This window comes from Schistocerca serialis, chromosome 8, assembly GCF_023864345.2.
Source record: "Schistocerca serialis cubense isolate TAMUIC-IGC-003099 chromosome 8, iqSchSeri2.2, whole genome shotgun sequence".
In the NCBI taxonomy this organism is placed as follows: domain Eukaryota; kingdom Metazoa; phylum Arthropoda; class Insecta; order Orthoptera; family Acrididae; genus Schistocerca; species Schistocerca serialis.
Genome location: NC_064645.1, coordinates 314,933,617 through 314,955,475, shown reverse-complemented (window position 1 = coordinate 314,955,475; position 21,859 = coordinate 314,933,617). Strand labels below are relative to the sequence as shown.

The following is a 21,859-nucleotide window of genomic DNA, read 5'->3' as shown; positions in this document are numbered from 1 at the left end:
TAAGTTAACTCAGACGCTGTAAGAGCGTAAAACGTTGCGTGCACGTTACTACATAGTTCGGCCATCTGTTGTTAAAATTATGAAGTATTACGAAGCTTCATTGTACGAGCGAGGCGAAGCGAGCGTAGCAGCGGCTGAGCGGCGAACTGGGCAACTTTGACAGGCTTCCGTACTTCACGAATGAGCTACTTCATTTGAACGCTTCACGGCAAAGAGTGAAATGAATGAAGTAGTTCACTGGAATGAACGAGTTCGAAACATCTCTACACTCAAGGACATACATTTCTATGACTGTGGTTCCAATGTAGTCAGTGGTGTTTAAAGGAAAGTCTTTGATTAGTAAAATCTTTGGATGACGTTATCGTTTGGTGGTTACATTTGAACTTTGTTGTTTAGCGACGTAGCGTTGTTGTGACATTTGACTCATAACAGGATATGGAGGTAAAATTTTGTGTATGTGATGTGCTTCGGATGATCATAGAGAATAATTTTGTTTGTAATATGTTACTACGGGGATTTTATGCTACATAATTTGGAGACTAGGTAGTGGTGTGTATAAGGATTTCAAAGTTCAGAAAATAATCGTCGGAACTTGCTTGTTAATAATATAACTTTATCAATGAAAATTATTAGACCTTATAAACTTTAGAATGTTAAATATTATCATAATTGTACATGCTTCAGTGCGCGAGATTAAATTAAGTCAAGTTAAGCCTGAAAAGAGCGAAAGTTTAGTTTTACCAATTCTGCAGCTGTCATCACAACCAGTATTTCAGGGTTCGGTCCACTTCCACGTACTAACCATTCCACGCCATCTGCGTTAGTGAAAGGCTTGTAAAGCCACTTGATTTTTCGAGGGAGGTGGGGTGTGGAATCTTCATCTTTAGTGAGGGAAGAAAGATTTAGAAAATTCCAATTTCATTATGTGAAGTGAAGACTGCGTTGAAGGCCATTAACCTACTTTCTTTGCAAAATTATTGACCTCTGAAATCTGGTGCCATGTTTTCTTTTTTATATCTTGTGGTTTTACTTTGTTTTTGATTTCTGTTACCTGTATAGGAACAACAGCATGAAGTTCAGAGGCTATGTTTACAGTTATCAAATTTAAAAAATGAGAATGAAGGAATGCAGAATGTTATTACACCTTTAGAGGTGGAAAATGAGGAGCAAGATAAACTGGAAGCAAGCACTGAGAAGGTACACGAGACAGAACTAGCTGAAATGAATAAAGAGGTGAGTGCCTGATGTTTCAACCCAGTAGCCTACTTCATGGTAATTTTTTGCAACATCTTTATCACGACCGAGAGAAGTAGCGCAGTGATTAGCACGCTGGAGTTATGGTCAGAGTAACGACAGTTGAAAGCTATGTCCGGTCATCCTTATTTGTAACAAGTTTCCAAATGAAAAGGTATGAAACATTCTAGCGACCAAACAGGTTGAAATTTGCATGTCAATGGAATCAATGAAAACCTCATAGCTCCAGCTGTCTGTGAAAGCTTCGTAATTCCAGTAACTGGTAACTCCGTTATCAAAGAGAGATTTGAAACTACATTGATTTCTCTAATCTGTCAATAACTAGGTTTCTACTGTATGGTTACACATGTAGCAAACCGGAGTTATGAGGTTTTCGTTGCCTACCATTAATATACTGCTTTTGGGTAACACAGTGAGGCATCTAGGAATGTGAATGTGGTGCATTGCCTTCCGAAAAAATTCAAAGCTGTGCACAAGGCAGGCAAGGTGATGTTCACAAAGATTTTCAATGTCAGAGGTCAAATACTCAATCATGGAAAAACCGTTAACAAGGTAACGCTCTTGTTGGATTGCATTATGGTGAACAAATTAGAATGGGTTGCTCAACCATCCACACTGCTGACGGTATGGCTATTCAAAGCCTGCTACCCTCTCAACTCTGTGAATTGCAGGAGGGAGAAAGAGGAACTGCCAAATTTTATTGACTGAAAGCTTTGAGGGCTCTGCTGACACATGATTAGTGTTTAAACCGAGTTTGTTGATTTTGCGCTTCGACATTCGGAACCAGTCGGGTCTTTGCAGAGACAGCTGTGAGTAAAGCTCTGGTAAAGTTTGGCAATGTTGAAATATGTTGCCAAACTCTTTGGCTGAGGGGACAGTTGTTACATTGGTTGTGATTATAACAGTTTTGCTGAAAACTTACGGTGCATGATATTGGTGGCTTTATCAGTTTCGCTTTTCATGCCACACATGGCTCCATTCTCCATGTATAAAATTTGCATTTTTCACGTTTCAGTAGCATTAATTCAATAAATAGAATTAAAGTACAGTGTTTTCATATAAATTTCAAATTGACAGACATATAGTTGTATCAAATGTTGTCCGGTGCGTGAAAAAATTAGTTCATCAGGGGCAGCCTGTTGTGAATAACATTACTGAACAATTAGACTTGTGTGTGTCAGTGAGTAGTCTTATCGGAACCAGATCACTGCACTGGGACAGCCCACTGAAACCATCATACTGTATGAGTGCCAGGGCTCCGTCTTGCATGGCCTGTGTATGCTCAGACGTCCTGGCACTGAAGTCTGCCTGTGGTGCAGTGTGTTATGTTCGGCAAATCTTAACTATATTAATGTTACACTTGCAACATGTCAACAAACAATACAGTTCAAAAAAGATATGGTAGCAAGATAGTGTGGATCTTAATTACTTCTGTGGTTGTATGTATCCGAACCTTTAATAAACAGAAGTAATAATAATAAAAAAATAATAATGCTTTCCTTGTGGTAATGAGGTTCAGAAGTGAGACTAAAGATCAGAGTGGAAGGATATCAGTGATAAGATTTGCTGATGGTGTTGCTGTTCTCTATGAAAGTGAGGAAGAATTACAGTGCCTGTTGAATCGAATGAGTCATCTGCTAAGCACATAGCATTTATTTGGAATAAATCAAATACACAAAAGTATGTGGTAGTAGAAATGAGATCTGCAATGAACTTATGGAAATTGTGGACTACATAGCAGACAGAGGTGGAATTCTGCTGCCTTGTAAGTAAACTTAATGTGAAATGGATGGAACTAAAAGGCATAAGAAGATGATACATGCATATTTTTCTAGTATTAGTTATTGACCTTAATTTGAGAAAGAAATACCTTAGAATCTACATCTGTAATGCAACATTACATGGAAGTGAATTGTGGACTATGACGAAACCAGAAAAGAGACTGAAAATTTGGAAACATATTACAGGATATGAAGTTGCGCCCTCACGACTGCTTTGACCTTCCCCTTGAGGTCGGCATTTCATGTCATGGGGGTGTCATCCCATCTCCCCGACTACCCATCTTCACGCTGTTGCAGTTTGCCTTTTCCTTCCCCGCCTGACTTTTTTCCTCTGTACCTTAAACCTCCATTATTTGATGGCACCAGGGCAGACTTCCTTCAGCTTATTGGGCAGTTTCCTCCCCCGTTTTTGCTACTGGGTGATTTTAATACGCATCATCCCCTTTGGGGTTCTCCCAGGGCCTGTCAGAGGAGTTCCCTCTTGGCTGACCTCCTTAACCAACTTAACCTTTTCTGCCTTAACACTGGAGCACCTACTTTCCCTTCCAACTCCTTGCATGCCTATCCCGATTTGAACCTATTATTTTGCACTGTCCAGCTTGCCCCTCGTCTTGAGTGGTCCACTCTTTCTAACACCTACTCGAGTGACCATTTCCCACGTGCTCTCTGTTTGCTGACTCCTGCCCCCATCTGCGTGCACGTCCAAATGGCACCTTACTAAGGCTGACTGGGAGCTTTACTTCTCCCTGGTGATTTTCGAAGAACAATATTTCCCCAGTTGTTATGACCAAGTGGACTACCTCACCAACGTTATCCTTACTGCTGCAGAATGTTCCATTCCTTGCACTTCCTCTTCACCACATCGTGTTTCAGTCCCTTGGTGGACTGAGGTATGCCGCGATACAATTCGCACACAGAGATGTGCTCTCTGCATTTTTAACTGCATTAATTACAAATAGATGCATGCAAAGTGTTGTCATGGTCTTTGAGGTAGCAAATGAGCTAGCTGGATTTAATTCGCTAGTGCATTTAACAGTTCCACCTGCGTCGTGTGACCCAACCTCCGACGGCTCTCAGGGACCAAGATCCATTCCCCCATTTCTGGCCTGACAGTAGCAGACGGCATTATCGTGGACCCTATTGCTATCTCCAACATCTTGGGCCACCATTTTGTGGAAGTTTCGAGCTCTTCCCACTATCATCCTGCCTTCCTCCACCAGAAATGAGTGGTGGAGGCTCGGGCAATACCCTTCTCTTCTCTGAATCGTGAGTGCTACAATGCTGCCTTTGCTACGAGGGACCTCAATCATGCTCTCAGTTCATCCTGATCATTTGTCCCAGGATCAAACGCCATCCACATTCAAATGTTGCAGCACCTTTCTCTTGCGAGCAAGCACTTTCTGCTTCACACATGCAACCACATCTGGACACAGGGCACATTTCCCAGACACTGGCGTGAGGCCACCGTCATACCCATACATAAGCCTGGTAAGGACAAAAACATTCCTTCTAGCTACCACCCCATCTCTCTTACCAGCTGTGTTTGCAAGGTGATGGAACATATTAGTCATGCCCGGCAGGTATGGTGGCTCGAGTTTCGCAATTTAATGACGAATGAACAGTGTGGATTTCGAGCATGGCGTTCTGCAGTTGACCATCTCGTTACTTTGTCCACCCATGTCATGAATGGTTTTCTGCGGAAATCCCAGACTGTGACCCTGCCAGGATTTGGAGAAGGCCTCGACACCTGCTAGAGAACTAGTCTCATCCGTACTCTTTACATGTGGGGCTTCTGTGGCTGCCTGCCCTGTTTCCTTCAGGGATTTTTATAGACTGAGTTTTCAAGGTATGTGTGGGTCCTGCCTTGTCGGACACCTTTGTCCAGGAAAACGGTGTGCCTCAGGGTTCCGTCCTGAGCATCGTCCTCTTTGCTATTGCCGGTAACCCTATAATGGCCTGTTTCCCACCGGCATCGGATTACGCTTTTCCACTGACAAAACTCTCTGTATAAATTTCTGGCGGCGCAATTGGTTCCCCCTGCGTGTTAGGGGGTAAGAATAGGCCTGTGGTATTCCTGCCTGTCGTAAGATGTGACTAAAAGCAGACTCAAACATTTTTGCCCTTATGTGATGGTCCCCTCTTGGCTGTGATGACCATAGCTCAAAATTATTCTGAAGAGCGAGCCAATTGGGGAAGGGCACCTTACTTGGTGCGTTGAGTCCATCGTGCATTGAGACCTTTAGCCAGCTTATTTGTCATTGCATTGCAGTCCCGCTCGCTCTCCATCTCTTGGGCGAGGATACATTCCTGGGTGCGATTTCCACCATGCACTCAGCAGTGTCTCTTTCTGCGCTGATGACGACCATGGACCGCTCGCCACCTAATATCCGATGCCTCTCTCCCTGGGGCATCGGGACTGCCAGGTGGCCCTTGCTGTGGCTGGGTGGCGCCCGCGGGGAGGGCCTTTGGTCAGAGTAGGTGGCATCAGGGTGGATGACACGCGATGAAGTGTGACACATCTTCTCTTGATGGTGGCCAACCACCAGCAGTCTCTTAAGTGTTAGAGGGCTCACTGTAATGCACACATGTATGACCCCAAATCGTTCCCCTCTCCGGCCACACCATGGGAGGAACGAAAGGCTACGAATGACAGCGAGACGTATTCACCCCAGTATCTAGTCTGTACGAGAGCTGATGGGGAATCCTTTGTGTCCATGAAGCCTCAGTTCTCTGTAGGGCATTTAGAGGACAAGTTCGGGAAGGAGGAGGGCTTGTCAAAAGTGCAGTCCGGGTCAGTCTTGCTACAAACAACATCCTCTGCCCAGACACAAGCATTACTCGCTTGTAAGAAGCTGTGAGATGTTTCTGTTACTATCACGCCCCCCCAAATCTTAAGTATGGTCCAGGGCATTATCTTCCACAGGGACCTTCTTTTACAGTCCGATGACGAGCTGCGCATCAACTTAGAACGACAAGGTGTCCATTACATCTGGCGCGTCCACTGGGGTCTGAGGGATAATCAGGTTGCCACCGATGCCTTCATCTTGGCCTTCGAGGGTGACACATTACCCGAGAAGGTGAAGGTGATGGTCTATCACTGTGATGCTAAGCCATATATCCCTCCCCCGATACGGTGCTTCAAGTGTTGAAAGTTTGGCCATATGTCTTCCCGCTGTGCTTCCAGCGTCATATGTCGCGATTGTGGTCGTCCATCCCATCCCGATACTGCGTGTGCCCCGCCTCCCATCTGTGTCAACTGCGGAGAGCACCATCCCCCTTGCTTGCCGGACTGTAAGATTCTACAGAAGGAACAGCAAATAATGAAATACAAGACCTTGGACCCAGTGACCTACACTGAGGCTAAACAGAAATTTGAACCACTTCATCCCGTGTGCATGACGTCATCTTATGCTGCCACTGTCACTCCTGTTACAGGTTGCACCATATACAGGCAGCTCTCAGAGCCGAAGGACCACACCTGCCCCCTTGATGGTGGGGGGGCTCTCCCCTCCCTGTTGCTCCCGCACCACCTACCTTGGGAGCAACAACCCCTCCTATCGGGGACACCAGTCCCCACTTCTAAGCTGGAGAAGCGTAAGTCTTCTTCGCCTTCTCTCGCTAGGAAGGGATCCCTTGGGTCGCTCCCTTCCCAGGTTCCTACCAGTGGCAATCCAGACACCTGTCAGGGGCTGAAGAAGCTGCAGGTAGCTGGTCATAGGGCTTCGCGGTCCTCTTCGGTCCCGGAGACTGAATCAAAGAAGCCCTCCCAGCAAGGGCAACCACAGGATCAGCGTGAGAAATCGAAGTCAAAGACCCCTAAGACCAAGGAAATCATGGTGGCACCCACTCCACCGCTACCTACAAGCCATGCATCTGAGGACGCAGTGGAGATTCTGGCGTCCACTGAGGATCTAGATCTCACTGGTCCCTCAGACATGATGGATGTCGTTCCTGTCGGTACTCAGTTGGTGGCAGCAGGTGACCCAGCAGTATAATCTGCCTCCTTGGTCCCTTCATGCCTTTCTCGGCCATGGACAATGTCATCCTCCAGTGGAACAGCAGCGGTTTTTTCCCACCATCTTGCTGAGCTCTGACAACTTCTCAGCCTTCACCCTTTCATCTGCATTGCTCATGAGGAAACTTGCTTTCCAACAAGGCGAACCCGCACCCTCCGTGGCTATCGTGGTTATTATAAGAACCGGGCAGCTTATTAGAGGGTATCTGGTGGCATCTGCATCTATGTCCTTCACTCTCTTTACAGCGAGTCTGTCCCTCTACAAACACCTTTAGAGGCTGTCGCTGTTCGGGTGTGGACGCCTGAGGCTGTTACTGTCTGCAGTCTCCATCTTCCTCCGGATGGTGATGTCCCTTAGCATGTCCTGGCTGCGCTGATAGACCAATTGCCGCCACCTTTTTTGTTACTGGGCGACTTCAACGCCCATAACCCTCTGTAGGGTGGATCAGTGGCAACAGGCCGAGGCAGCATTGTTGAGCAAGTATTGTCACAGTTCGACCTTTCTCTTTTAATTACTGGTGCCTTCACACATTTTAGTGTGGCACATGGCATGTACTCAGCCGTCGACCTTTCGATCTGCAGCCATAGCCTATTACCATCTGTCCAGTCCAATGAAGTGTGCATGATGACTTGTGCGGTAGTGACCACTTTCCGATCTTTCTGTCACTGCCACAGCGTCACTCTGCAGATGGGCTATGAATAAGGCTGACACCATTGATGTGGTGGTTCACTTGGTCACCACCAGCATCATTACTGCAGCAGAATCTGCCATTCCCTGTTCTTCTGGGTCCCTTCGGCAGAGAACTGTGCTTTGGTGGTCGCCCAAGATCGCCGAGGCGATTAAAGATCGCAGGCAGGCACTCCAGTGTCACAAGTGGCATCCCTCATTGGAACACCTCATTGCCTTTAAACGGCTCCGTGCCTGAGCCTGCTGCCTCATTCGCCCACGTAAGCAGGAGTGCTGGGAAAGGTATGTCTCCACCATTGGCCTCCGTACCTCTCCATTGCAGGTTTTGGCCAAGATCAGGCAACTATGGCTTTCGGACCCCCGTCAGCTTACCTGCACTTCACTGACTCTGACACAATTGCAAACTGCTTAGCGGAGCATTTTGCTCAGAGTTCTGCTTCTGCAAATTGCCCACTGGCCTTCTGCTCCCTGAAAGAGCGGTTGGAACGTCGGAGCCTTTCATTTCACACGCGCCACACTGATTCGTACAATGCTCTGTTCAGTGAGTGGGAATTCCAAAGTGCCCTAGCCACTTGCCTCCCGGGCAAGATAGCATCCACTGTCAGATGCTCAAACACCTCTCGGTGGACTGCCAGCGACGCCTCCTAGACCTTTTCAACTGTATCTGGATTGAGGACGAGTTCCCATCTCGATGGCGGGAAAGCACTATAATTCCCGTGTTGAAACCTGGCAAGAACCCCTGGAGGTGGACAGCTGCCGCCCCATTAGCGTCACCACCATTCTTTGTAAGTTGCTTGAATGCACGGTGAACCGGAGGTTGAGTTGGCTACTTGAGTCTTGGGGTCTTCTGGCTATGTCTCGGGGTGGGTTCCATAAGAGCCACTCTGCCACCAATAATCTGGTGTACCTCGAGTCTGCCATCCATACAGCCTTTGCCCACCGTCAGCATCTGGTCGCCATCTTTTTTTCATATGCAGAAGGCTTACGATATGACATGGCGGCATCACATCTTCTCTATGCTTCATAGTTGGGGTCTTCGGGGTCTGCTCCCAATTTTCATAAAAAATTTTCTGTCGCATCGTTCTTTACGCATGTAAGTTGTGGCCTCCCATAGTTCCTCCCAAGTTCAGGAGAATGACATACCGCAAGGATCTGTCTTAAGTGTCTGCCTCTTTTTAATTGCAATTAATGGGCTCACTGTGGCGGTGTGAACATCTGTTTCAGCTTCCTTGTATGCTGATGACTGCTGCCTATCTGTTAGCTCCACTGTCATTGCAGCTGCTGAATGGCAACTGCAGGGTGCTATCCGCATGGTGCTTTCTTGGGATGTGGCTCATGGCTTCCAGTTTTCGGATGCCAAGACCTGCGTTAGGCATTTCTGCCATCAACACACTGTTCACCCTGAGCCATGGCTTTATCTTGACGGCAAACCTCTTGCTGTGGTGGAGATGCATCAGTTTTTGGGATTGGTTTTTGATACTCTGTTGACTTGCCTCCCTCATATTCGGCAGCTTAAACAGATTTGCTGGCAGCACCTTAACGCTCTCCGTTGCTTGCATCACACCAGCTAGGCTGCTGATCGGTCTACCCTTCTATGGCTGTACCAGGCGTTAATTCAGTCCCGTCTAGATTATGGGAGCCTGGCTTACGGTTCAGCATCCCCTTGCGCATTGCAGTTGCTGGACTCCATCCTTCACAGTAGGATCAGACTCGCCACTGGAGCTTTCCGGACAAGCCCTGTCAACAGCATACTTGTGGAGGCAGGTGTCCCTCCATTGCGGTTCCGGTGCCAACGATTACTGGCCGCTTATGCTACACATGTTTGTAGCTTGCCCGGGCATCCCAATTATCGTCTCCTGTTTCCTCAGTTGGTCGTCCGTCTTCTGGAACAGCGGCCCCAGTCAGGGTGTACAATTGCGGTTCACGTCAGAGCTCTTCTCTGTGGGTTTGAGGTTTTCCCTCTTCCACCTCTTTTCTGGGCCCCTTTGCGTATACCCCTGTACGTGTGCCCCTCCCATGCCTTCGGCTCAATTTGGCGCAGGGCCCGAAGGACTCAGTCCCTCCTGAGGCCCTCTGCCGCTGCGTTCTTTCAATCTCTGACACATTTCAAGGCTCTGACGTTGTCTATACTGACGGCTCGATAGCTGCTGGTCATGTTGGTTATGCTCTTACTCTAGGGGATCATTATGAACAACACTCATTGACGGCTGGCTACAGTGTTTTCACTGCCGAGCTGGTCACCATCTCTCGCGCCCTAGAGTATATCCACTCCTGCTCAGGTGAGACCTTCGTTATCTGTAGTGAGTCCCTGAGCGGTTTACGAGCTATCGACCAGTGTTTCCCTCGCTCTCATCTGGTGATGGCTATCCAGGAGTCCCTCCATACTCTTGCCCGTTGTGGCCGCTCTGTGGTCTTTGTGAGGACCTTGGGTCATGCCGGCATCCCAAGTTATGAATGTGTTGACATGCTGGCCGAACAGGCTGTCAGAGCACCAGCCTTGGAGATTGACCTTTCGGAGAGTGACCTCAGGTCAGTTTTGCGGCAGAAGGTACTTCGCACCTGGGGTGAAGAATGGCGCCCCCTTCCTTCACCCAACAAACTTCGGACCGTTAAGGAGGCTACCGGTTTGTGGCGCTCCTCCTTGTGTGTCTCTTGCAAGGACTCTGTTGTCCTCTGCCAGCTGCGCATTGGCCACACCTCGATGACACACAGCTATTTATTGCACCGTGAGGACCCACTTTTATGTCACTGCGGGTTAGCTTTGACGGTGGTCCACATCTTGTTGGACTGCCCACTTTTAACTCCGCTCAGGCAGATGTTTGCACTGCCTGATACTCTTCCTGCACTTTTATCAGATGATGTTGCGATGGCAGATTTAGTTTTGAGTTTTATTTGTGCAGGGGGTTTTTATCGCTTGATCTAAGTGTTTGTCCTTTTTTTGTGTTGAGTCTGGCCTTTGGCCTACGATTTTAGACTGGGGTTTTTAGTGCGTTTCTTGGTGGTTGGCTTTTCATTTTTTGTTTCTGTGGTCGGCCAACCACTGTCACACTTGGTGTGATTTTAATTCCTTTTTTCTGGTCTCTGTCTGTCTCTTTCTTGTGCTGTGTCATCTCTTGTCATCTCCATTGTTTGTTCTTATTCTTTGTGGGTGTTTAAAGTTTGTGGAAAAAGGGCCTGATGGCTCTAGTAGTCTGGTCCCTTCAATCCCACAAACCAACCAACCGCAATTGGTTTCTCCCACCATTTTTACATCTTGGGCATTTTGTCCTTCTACAAAATCGGGCTCATGCTCGATAGGAAACTCTTGGTCTTCCCATGTATGTTACCTGGCAGCCAGCTGTACACAGTTCCTCAGTTGTACTTCCTGGGGTGCCGATCGAACCACCTTCCTCTGTTTGTACCGCTCCCTTGTCCGTTTGAAACTCGACGATGGGTGCTTTGTTTATGCGTCTGCACGCCCAACCCTCTTACGCCATCTTGACACTATCCATCATTGTGGCATCAGTTTGGCCACGGGCAGTGTTTACACCAGCCCGGTTGAGAGTCTGTATGCTGACACTGCTGAACTACCGTTGTACTACCGCTGTGACTTTATTCTCAGCAGGTATGCAAGCCGTTTGTCTGCCCTGCGTGGCCATCCATTCTATGCCTCCTCCTTTGATGATTCCTTTGATCGTCAGTATGGAGCTCGTCCTTATGTGTTATCTCGTGGAGTCTGCTTTCTGCACTTGCTACGGCGCCTTAACTTCACACTACCTGCACCTTTTCCCGGTGGATCTGAACCCTTCACCACCTTGACTTCGTGAAGTGGCCCATGTTAACTTTGGCCTTGATTCGCTTCCTAAGGACACTACTTCAGCCTCAGTTTATCGCCTTCAGTTTCACGACCTTCACATGGAACTTCCCGATATTACCTTTGTATACACTGATGGCCCTCAGACTGACTGTGTGGTCGGGTGTGACTTCATCATTGGCACCAATGTCTTTAGATTTCGGCTTCCGGCACACTGCTCAGTCTTACAGCCAAGCTCTTCGCCTTGTAGCAGGCCATGGAGTACATCCGGTGACACAGACTTTTCAGTTGTGTCTTCTGCTCAGACTCGCAGTGCCCTTCAAAGTCTGTGTGTGCTGTACACTGCCCATCCCTTAGTGCAGCGGGTCCAGGAAAACTGTCAACTGCTCACTCTTGGTGGAGCCAGTGTGATGTTTCTGTGGGTTCCTGGTCATGTCGGTCTGCCAGGAAACGAGGCTGCTAAAGCTGCAGTCCTCGTACCTCAGCCTACGAGTACCTATATTCCCTCCAATTATCTCTCTGTTGCCGTCTGTCAGGAGGTGGTGTTGCTTTGGCGTGGCCAATGGTCCTCCCTTCACGGGAATAAGCTCCGGCTTATTAAGCCTCTCCCAGCGGCTTGGACGACCACCTCTTGGCCCTCCCGCCGGGCAGAGATTATTTTAACTCTGCTGCGTATTGAGCACTGCCTTTTTAGCCATACTCATTTGCTAAGTGGTGCTACCCCACCACTTTGTGCACATTGCACTCAAGTTTTAACTGTCTGCCACTTCCTGATGGAATGTCCATTTTTTAACCTTTTATATCCCCGTTTGGGTTTGCCGTCGGAGTTATTGGCTGTTTTAGCAAATGACGCATGGCTGTTGACCGCATCTTACTTTTTATCTGCCAAAGCAATGTGGCAAAGGCCATTTAATTTTTTAGTTTTGGACCTCCATTTCTGTGTGGTGTCGTTTTAGCACTTTTTCCACGTGCCTGTTTTTAGTTGTCTTCTATTATGTCAATTGGGACTGACGTATAGTCGTTTTTTAACTCCTCTCTGTCTTTGTGTTCTACAGTTTTGACATGGGCTTGTATGACCACAGTTTTTTTGCGCCCTAAAGCAAAAAGAGAGAGGGAGAGAGAGTGCTGAATATTTATTTGACAAAGATAAGAAACGAGAAGCACTAATTATATGAAGTGACACAAGCAAAGCACTAATTATACGAAGTGGCACAATTATACGAAGTGGCACAATTATACGAAGTGGCACAATTATACGAAGTGGCACAATTATACGAAGTGGCACAATTATACGAAGTGGCACAATTATACGAAGTGGCACAATTATACGAAGTGGCACAATTATACGAAGTGGCACAATTATACGAAGTGGCACAATTATACGAAGTGGCACAATTATACGAAGTGGCACAATTATACGAAGTGGCACAATTATACGAAGTGGCACAATTAGATGGTTTTTGTTGAGACATCAGGAAATGAAAGAAACAAAGCCAAAAAGATAATTGCAGCATCCAAGAACAAATCTTCGCAAGACTTTGGAAATAGGTTGGAGACTTTGGGTCAAGCTGCTGAAAAACCATTCTGGAGTGTAATTAGCAGTCTTCGAAAGGGAGGTAAGAAGGAAATGACAAGTATTTTGGACAGGTCAGGAAAACTGCTGGTGAATCCTGTTGATGCGTTGGGCAGATGGAGGGAATATTTTGAAGAGTTGCTCAATGTAGGTGAAAATACGATCAGTAATGTTTCAGATTTCGATGTACAATGGGATATGAATGATGGTGGAAATAGGATCACATTTGAGGAAGTGGAGAAAATGGTCAATAGATTGCAGTGCAATAAAGCTGCTGGGCTGGATGAAATTAAGTCGGAACTCATCAAATACAGTGGAATGTCAGGTCTTGAATGGCTACACAGGTTAATTTAAATGGCGTGGGAGTCGGGACAGGTTCCATCAGACTGGACAAAAGCAGTAATCACACCAATCTTTAAACATAGAAAGAGAAAAGATTGTAACAACTACAGAGTTATCTCTTTAATCAGCATTGTGGGAAAAATCTTCACAGGTATTGTTGAAAGGAAAGTGCGAGTATTAGTTGAGGACAAATTGGATGAAAATCAGTGTGGGTTTAGGCCTCTTAGAGGTTGTCAGGACCAGATCTTTAGCTTACGGCAAATAATGGAGAAGTGTTAAGAGTGGAACAGGGAATTGTATCTATGCTTTGTAGATCTTTGTAGATCTGCTTCCTAGGAGGAAGTTATTGTCTGTTCTACGAGATTATGGAATAGGAGGCAAACTTTTGCAAGCAATTAAAGGTCTTTACATAGTCAGGCAGCATTTCGAGTTGACAGTAAATTGAGTTCATGGTTCAGAGTAGTATCAGGGGTAAGGCAAGGCTGCAACCTGTCTCCACTGGTGTTCACATTATTTATGGATCATATGTTGGAAACAATAGACTGGCTAGGTGAGATTAAGATATGTGAACACAAAATAAGCAGTCTCGCATATGCAGATGACTATAGTTGTGATGGCAGATTCAATTGAAAGTTTGCAAAGTAATGGCTCTGAGCACTATGGGACTTAACATCTGTGGTCATCAGTCCCCTAGAACTACTTAAACCTAACTAACCTAAGGACATCACACACAACCATGCCCGAGGCAGGATTCGAACCTGCGACTGTAGCGGTCACGCGGTTCCAGACTGAAGCGCCTAGAACCGCACGGCCACATCGGCCGGCCTTGCAAAGTAATATTTCAGAGCTAGATCAGAAAAGTAAGGACTACGTTATCAAGATTAGCATCTCCAAAACGGAAGTAATGTCACTGGGAAAGAGACATAAACGGATTGAGTGCCAAATAGGAGGAACAAAGTTAGAACAGATGGACGGTTTCAAGTACTTAGGATGCATATTCTCACAGGATGGCAACACAGTGAAAGAACTGGAAGCGAGGTGTAGCAAAGCTAATGCAGTGAACGCTCAGCTACGATCTACTCTCTTCTGCAAGAAGGAAGTCAGTACCAAGACTAAGTTATCTGTGCACCGTTCAATCTTTCAACCAACTTGTTGTATGGGAGCGAAAGATGGGTGGATTCAGGTTACCTTATCAATAAGGCTGAGGTTACAGATATGAAAGTAACTAAGATGATTGCAGGTACTAGTAGATGGGAACAATGGCAGGAGGGTATCCACAATGAGGAAATCAAAGAAAAACTGGGAATGAACTCTGTAGATGTAGCAGTCAGGGTGAACAGGCTTAGATGGTGGGGTCATGTTACATGAGTGGGAGAAGCAAGGTTACCCAAGAGACTTGTGGGTTCAGCTGTAGAGGGTAGGAGGAGTCAGGGTAGACCAAGGAGAAGGTACCTGGAATCGGTTAAGAATGATTTTGAAGTAACAGGCTTAACATTAGAGGAGGCACCAATGTTAGCACTGAATAGGGGATCATGGAGGAATTTTATAAGGGGGGGACTATGCTCCAGACTGAACGCTGAAAGGCATAATCAGTCTTAAATGATGATGATGATGATCAGGAAATTACTTCTGTGAACAGTGAACCATCTACTTTTTGTGTGTGCAGTGTAAGCTCTGATACTTTGCCCTGCGTCAAACTAAAAACAAAAGATATAGATGCTTCTTGCAGTCTTATGATTACACATTGTAATTAATTGATTATGTTGTGCTGAACAAATGAATTGTATTTACTGTCAACACTTCTGCAGCACTAGAGGACCACAAGGGGCAAAAATTGTAGTGCAGACACGGATTGGAATATATGGAGCATATAATTTAGGACATTGGGTGCCAGGTCTACTCTTGAGCATGGTACAGGGCAGGAAATAACAAGCTGGATCTAACCAGTTGGAGGAAAGCAAAATAACAATTGCATCTATGCTTGATAATGGGAAAGTTATGTTTGTTTAGCTGCTAACATCTATCTTTCTACTGAACTTGAATAGTGGGCTATGATCTATGGGTTATAGAAATGGATGTGTATGTATTCCACATTTCCTCATAAATCACTGGATCGATTTAAACCAAACTAGGTACACACTAGATACTATTCTGCCAAACTAGTCACATGGATCACTTACACATGGAAAAAAAAATTGCTGAGGGTTGCCTATAGCAACTTCAAATAAATTTGCCATTACATGAATCATTTTTTATAAAAAGTGCTGTGGGATGAGCATGACTAGAGGGTGATGAGCTGGCAGGAATACCACGTGGTGGCGGTGGTGGTTCAGAATGCTAGGATGCGGGCGCACATGAAGTGGGGCAAGGACAAAGTGACTGACTCAGGTGTTTATGTGTTGATGACAGTAGGACTAACCTACATCTGATCATCGCTCGCCTCAAGCCATGCTCTTTTTCTGTATGCTAATGACAGTAGTAAACATTTTTTGCATTTGTGTTTATCTGTTAGCTTGTCTCTACACTTTGTTTCATTGTTCTGCCCCCCAGTAGAGTGACTCGCATGTAGAGTTATGTTCCCTTTTTTTGGTTCCAACTCACAGCTTTGCTGCTGAGCTGCTCTCAGCTCATATAGTTTACATTTGTGCCAACAGTGATGGTTCATGGCATTGTCAAGCCTTGCACAGATATAAAAGTGTGATGTAGGGTGACCTTACGTATGTGATACTTTTCTTTCTTCCTTTTTCATTGGTGTTAAATTGTGGCCATCATAGACCTGACATTTTTGCAATGCTGGCAGTAGTATTTGCATCTCCAGGAGTAACAACAGAAATTTCAGCAGGAGCAGATGCAGGAACTCTTCAGTGAGAATGCGTAATTGCTCCGTACTCATGCTGTGCTGACAATGAGTCAGGCACTGGCGGAGTAGCTTTCTCCATGCCACCCCAATGTTGTTCTCCCCCTTCGATGAGTCTATGGAAAGTTGGGAATATTACCTGTGGCCATTCTTGCTGCACTGGCAAGTAAGGCACAGTGTCAATCCAGTTGATAAGGCTGCCTCATTAATGTCCAAGAGTACAGGATTATACAAAATTGTACGGAATTTGAAGCCCCCTACCGAGCCTGAGAAATGTGACTTTGACGAACTTTGTCAGTTGCTCACACAGTATTTTGGTGGCCGAACCCATGTGCTGGTGGCACAGTTACAGCTTGACCAGCACCATAGGCACCCTTGCAGTCTTATGCAGTGTGAATTGCTGACCTGCGAGGTCTCTTGCGCAAGTGTCATTTTTTTTCCCAGTGTGCTACCTATGTGTGGCCTCGCTCGTTAGAGACACAATCTGATCCGTGGATCCAAACTAGGGTCCCCCTGCGGGTCCGGAGCTTAGAATAGGCCCGAAGTATTCCTGCTTGTCATGAGAGGCGACTGAAAGGAGTGTCACAAATTTCAGCCTTTATGTGATGGTCCCCTGTAGGGTTTGTCCTCCATTTTTCAAAATTTTCCTGAAGAGTGAGCCAATTGGGGATGGGCACCTTGCATGGTGCATAGTATCCATCATGCACTGAGACCTCTCCTATCCTTCATCGACATGAAACTGCACTTCCGCTCATTCTCCAGCTGTCGGGCAAGGTAACCCTCCTGGGTGAGTTTCCTTCCATCCTCTGTGCGGTATCGCTTTCTGCGCTGTCGACGATAATGGACTTCTTAGCTTGTTTGCACCTGATATCCAGCACGGTAGCCAGTCAGTTGTGTTGGGGCCGCCATGTACCCTGTTGGTTGTAGCCCCTTGACCAAATGGGGATCGCTCTGCTGATGACTGTGCCGTTAACTCCCCACGTATACCAAGGAGTAGATGTCTGTCACCCTGGGGCAACGGGACTCCTGACAATGGTCATCCTGGCAGGTGGCCTTTGCTGCAGTTGGGTGGCGCCTGTGGGGAGGGCCCCTTGTCGGAGTGGTTGGCATCAGTGCGGATGACACGCCATGAAGTGTAGTACAGCATCTCTTGCTGGTGGTCAAACACCAGCACTCTCCTAAACGGTCAAGATCTAACTTCAGTGCTAAGAAATATGACCCTAAATTCCCCCCCCCCCTCCCTCCCTCCCTTCCTTCCGGCCATACCATGGGAGGAAAGCCAGGCTAATGATGGCTGTGAAGCTTATTCACCCTGGTACCTCGTATGTACGAGAGTTGATGGGGAATCTTTCTTGTCAATGAAACCTCAGTTTTTTGTGGAGCATTTTGAAGACAATTTTGGGGAGGTGGAAGGCTTATCCAAAATGTGGTCAGGGTTGTTCTTGATCAAAAGAGCGTCCTCTCCCCAGTCACGGGCACTGCTTGCCTTTGACAAGCTGGGGGATGTTTCTGGTTCCATCACGCCCTATAAGAGCTTAAATATGGTCCAGGGTATAATGTTTCACAGGGACCTTCGTTTACAGTCTGACGATGAGCTGTGCACTGATTTAGAGCGGCGAATTGTCCATTTTGTCCTGTGCATCCACTGGTGCCTTCATCTTGGTCTTCGAGGATGACACATTACCCTAGAAGATCAAGGTGATGGTCTACCGCTGTGACATAAAGCGACATATCCCTCCCCTGATGCGGCGCTTTAAGTGCTGGAAGTTTGGCCATGTGTCTTCCCACTGTACTTCCAGCATCACCTATCGGGATTGTGGACATCCTTCACATCCCAATACTCCCTGTGCCCCGCTTTCCATCTGTGTCAACTGCAGAAAGCACCATTCACCTTGCTTGCCAGACTGCAGGATTCTCCAGAAAGTAAGAAAAGTAATGGAATATAAGACCTTGGACCTACTGACCTACACTGAAGCTAAGAGGAAATATGATTGGCTACATGCTGTGCATATGTCGTCAACCTATGCCGCCGCTACATCTGTTCTACCATCTTCCATTCCCCCATTTACAGTTGGCTCTCAGAGCTGTCAAACTCCACCTCTCCCCTTGATGGTGGGGGGCACTTTCCTCCCTGTTACTCCTGCACAACCTACTTCAGTACTTAAGGAGCAACACTCCTGCCGCCCCCCCAACCCTCCTTTCCCCCTTCCCCCAACCATCAGGGATGTCAGTCCCCACTTCTCAGCCGGAGAAGCATTAATCTTCTGTCTCCTCTCGCCAGGAAGGGATCCCTTGGGTCACTCCCTTCCTAGGTTCCTACCAGTGGCAAAGCTGATACCTGCCAGTGGCTGAAGCAATCACAGGTAGCTGGTCGTAGGACTTCACGGTCCTCCTCAGTCCCTGAGACTGCATCAAAGAAGCCCTCCCAGCCGAACAAACCTAAGGAGTAGCGAGAGATAATTAACAAGAAACAGACGCCCAAGAACCAAGGCACTGCAGTGACTGCCGCCGCCGCCGCCACCACCACCACCACCACCACCACCACCACCACCTACAAGCTCTGTGTCTGAGGATGAGGTGGAGATTCTGGCGTCTGCTGAAGACCTAGATCAAAATGGGCCCTCAGACACAATGGATGTCAATTGCACAGGTACTCATCTGGTGGCAGCAGGTGACCCTGAGGCGTAGACTGCCTCATTGAGTGTTTCATGCCTTCCCAGTCTCATGACCACGTAATCCTCCAGTGGAATTGTGGCGGTTTTTTTCACCACCTGGCTGAGCTACAGCAACTGTTAAGCCTTACACCAGCTTTCTGCATTGTCCTCCAAGAAACCTGGTTCTTGGCAGTACAGACCCCTGCCCTCCGCGACTATAAGGGATATTACAGGAACTGTAGCGACTATAATCGAGTGTCAGGTGGAGTTTGCATCTATGTCCTGAACTCAGTATGCAGTGAACCTGTGCCCCTTCAAACCCCTCTTGAAACTGTGGCTGTCAGGATAAGGACAACACAGGAAATAACTGTCTGCAATGTATATCTTCCTCCAGATGGTGCAGTACCCCTGACCGTATTGGCTGCACTAATTGATTAAATCCCTAAATCTTTCCTGCTTTTGGGAGATTTTAACGCGCATAACCACTTGTGGGGTGGCATCATGCTTACTGGCTGATGTAGGGAGGTCGAAAATTTACTGTCACAACTCGACCTCTGCCTCTTAAATACAGGTGCCCCCACACATTTCAGTGTGGCACATGGCACATATTTGGCAATGATCTCTCGGTTTAGAGTCCTGGCCTTCTCCCATCTATCCACTGAAGAGCACGTGACGAGCTCTGTGGTTGTAACCACTTCCCCATCCCCCTGTCACTCCCCCAGCATCATGCCCATGGACGCCTACCCAGATGGTCTTCAGTAAGGCAGACTGGGAAGCCTTCACCACTGCTGTCACTGCTGAATCTCCTCCACCTGGTGCCATCGATCTTGTCATTGAGCAGGTCACCACAACGATTGTTTCTGTGTCGGAAAACGCGATCCCTTGTTCTTTAAGGTGCCCCCGGCGAAAGACAGTCCCTTGGTTGTCGCTGTAAGTCGCTGAGGCAATTAAAGAGTGTCGGCGAGCTCTACAGCAACATAAGCGGCACCCTTCCCTAGAGCACCTAATAGGCTTTAAGTGGCTCCGTGCCCACATTCGCCAGCTTATAAAATGATGGAAACAGGAGTGTTGGGAGAGGTACATGTCGACCATTGGGTGCCATACGTCACCTTCCCAAGTCTGGGCGAAGATCAGACGTCTTTTTGGGTACCAGATCCCAACAGGTGTCCCTGGCATTAACATCAAACAGCGACTGGAAGGGAAAGTCCTCTCGCTTACTACATGCCACAGTGAATCCTATAATGCCCCATTTACAGAGTGGGAGCTTCTCAGTGCCCTTGCACATTGCCCCGACACAGCTCCCAGATCAGCTCGGATCCACAGTCAGATGATTAAACATCTCTCACCTGACCACAAGTGACGTCTCCTCGTCATCTTCAACTGGATGTGGTGCAATGGCTTCTTCCATCGCAGTGGCGGGAGAGCACCATCATTCTGGTGCTCAACTCAAACCCGGTAAAAATGCACTTGATGTGGATAGCTATTGGCCCATCAGTCCCACCAATGTTCTTTGTAAGCTGCTGGAACATATGATGCGGTTGGGTTTGGTTCTGGAGTCACATGGCCTACTGGCTCCATGTCCGGGTGGCTACCGCCAGGGTCGCTCTACCACTGATAATCTTGTGTCCCTAGCATCTGCTGTCCGAACAGCCTTTTCCAGACACCAACACATGGTTGCTGTCATTTTTGCTTTATGATAAGCGTATGACATGACTTGGTGACATCATATCCTCGCCACATTATACGAGTGGGGTCTCAGAGGCCCACTCCTGATTTCTATCCAGAATTTCCTAGTGCTTCATACTTTCCGTGTCCAAGACTTTAGTCACTTGTACCTACATGCTCCTATCACAACTAGGGCACCAATGCTCAACTTGCGATTGAAAAGCAATACATTAATGAAACAGGTCCCATATTATTGCAATTGCAAATATCTTCACAAGAAATTACATAAGGTTTTTCGATAAAACTCTTGGGGTGCTATCCAGAACGATGACCGGAACTGTCATCAGAACACTAGTGTGAGTCTGTATGTTTTGTGTAGTAAAAATGGGTCACACATTACTTCAGTTATCTTATAAACTATTAACTGCACAAAAACTATCATTAAGGTTCCCTGTACAACACTTGGCGAGCTCTTCAGAATTGTGATCGCAATTTTATTTTCCCAGATTGTCATATATTATTTTCAACATTAAAATTTTCCCAGTTTCTACAGTTTTTTATTTTTTATTTTATTTTTTGTGAAATTTTACAGAACTATTCAAAATTTGTATAGAGTACTCTAGAATTGTAGCATAACTATGAATAACCCTGAAAAACTGGTTGCCAACTTCACAGCTATTCAGAATTGCACTCGTGTTTTGTTCCACAAAACTCTATGGAACAATTAAAAATCTTGACAGAGAACTCTAGAACTATATCATATTTATATATGTTGAAAGGCGGGTGCCAGCTTCACATGACTGTGCAAATGGACCACTTATCATCGCAGTTATCTTATAATGTATTATCTGCACAAAAAAGTCATTAGTGTTTTCTGTAGAGCTCTTTAGGAGCTATTCAGAATTGTGATTATTAATTTTTTTTGCAAATCTGGCAATTTTTTGTCCAAGATTTAAATTTTTCCAAGTATTATTGTTTTCTTCGTAAAATCCTGTATAACTATTGCAACTTTGTGCAGAGAACTCTAGAACTACGGTATATCTATAAAGAACTCTGAAAATATATAAAACAAAGATGTGACTTACCAAACGAAAGCGCTGGAAGCTTTAGTTTGGTAAGTCACATCAGCTAATTGCAGATGACTGTGACAGAGTTAAAATGTCAGTGGGGAACATCACAGTTATTAATTCCTCTCCCTGAATTATAATTCGCCTTTCTAATTTCCCTTTTTGTTTCC

The 21,859-nt window shown here is 46.5% G+C and overlaps 1 protein-coding gene across 4 annotated transcripts in view; it reads left to right on the top strand.

Annotated features, from left to right (window-relative positions):
- Nucleotides 1–293: 293 nt before the first annotated feature.
- LOC126416477 (myosin-2 heavy chain-like) overlaps nt 294–21,859 on the top strand; it is a 123,907-nt gene continuing 102,341 nt past the window's right edge. For all 4 annotated transcript variants that reach the window (XM_050084215.1, XM_050084214.1, XM_050084213.1 and 1 more), the window contains exons 1-2: nt 294–441; nt 1,060–1,233. In XM_050084215.1, the coding sequence (XP_049940172.1) occupies nt 436–441; nt 1,060–1,233 (180 nt within the window). In that variant the 5' untranslated portion in view covers nt 294–435. The remainder of the gene's footprint in view (nt 442–1,059; nt 1,234–21,859) is intronic.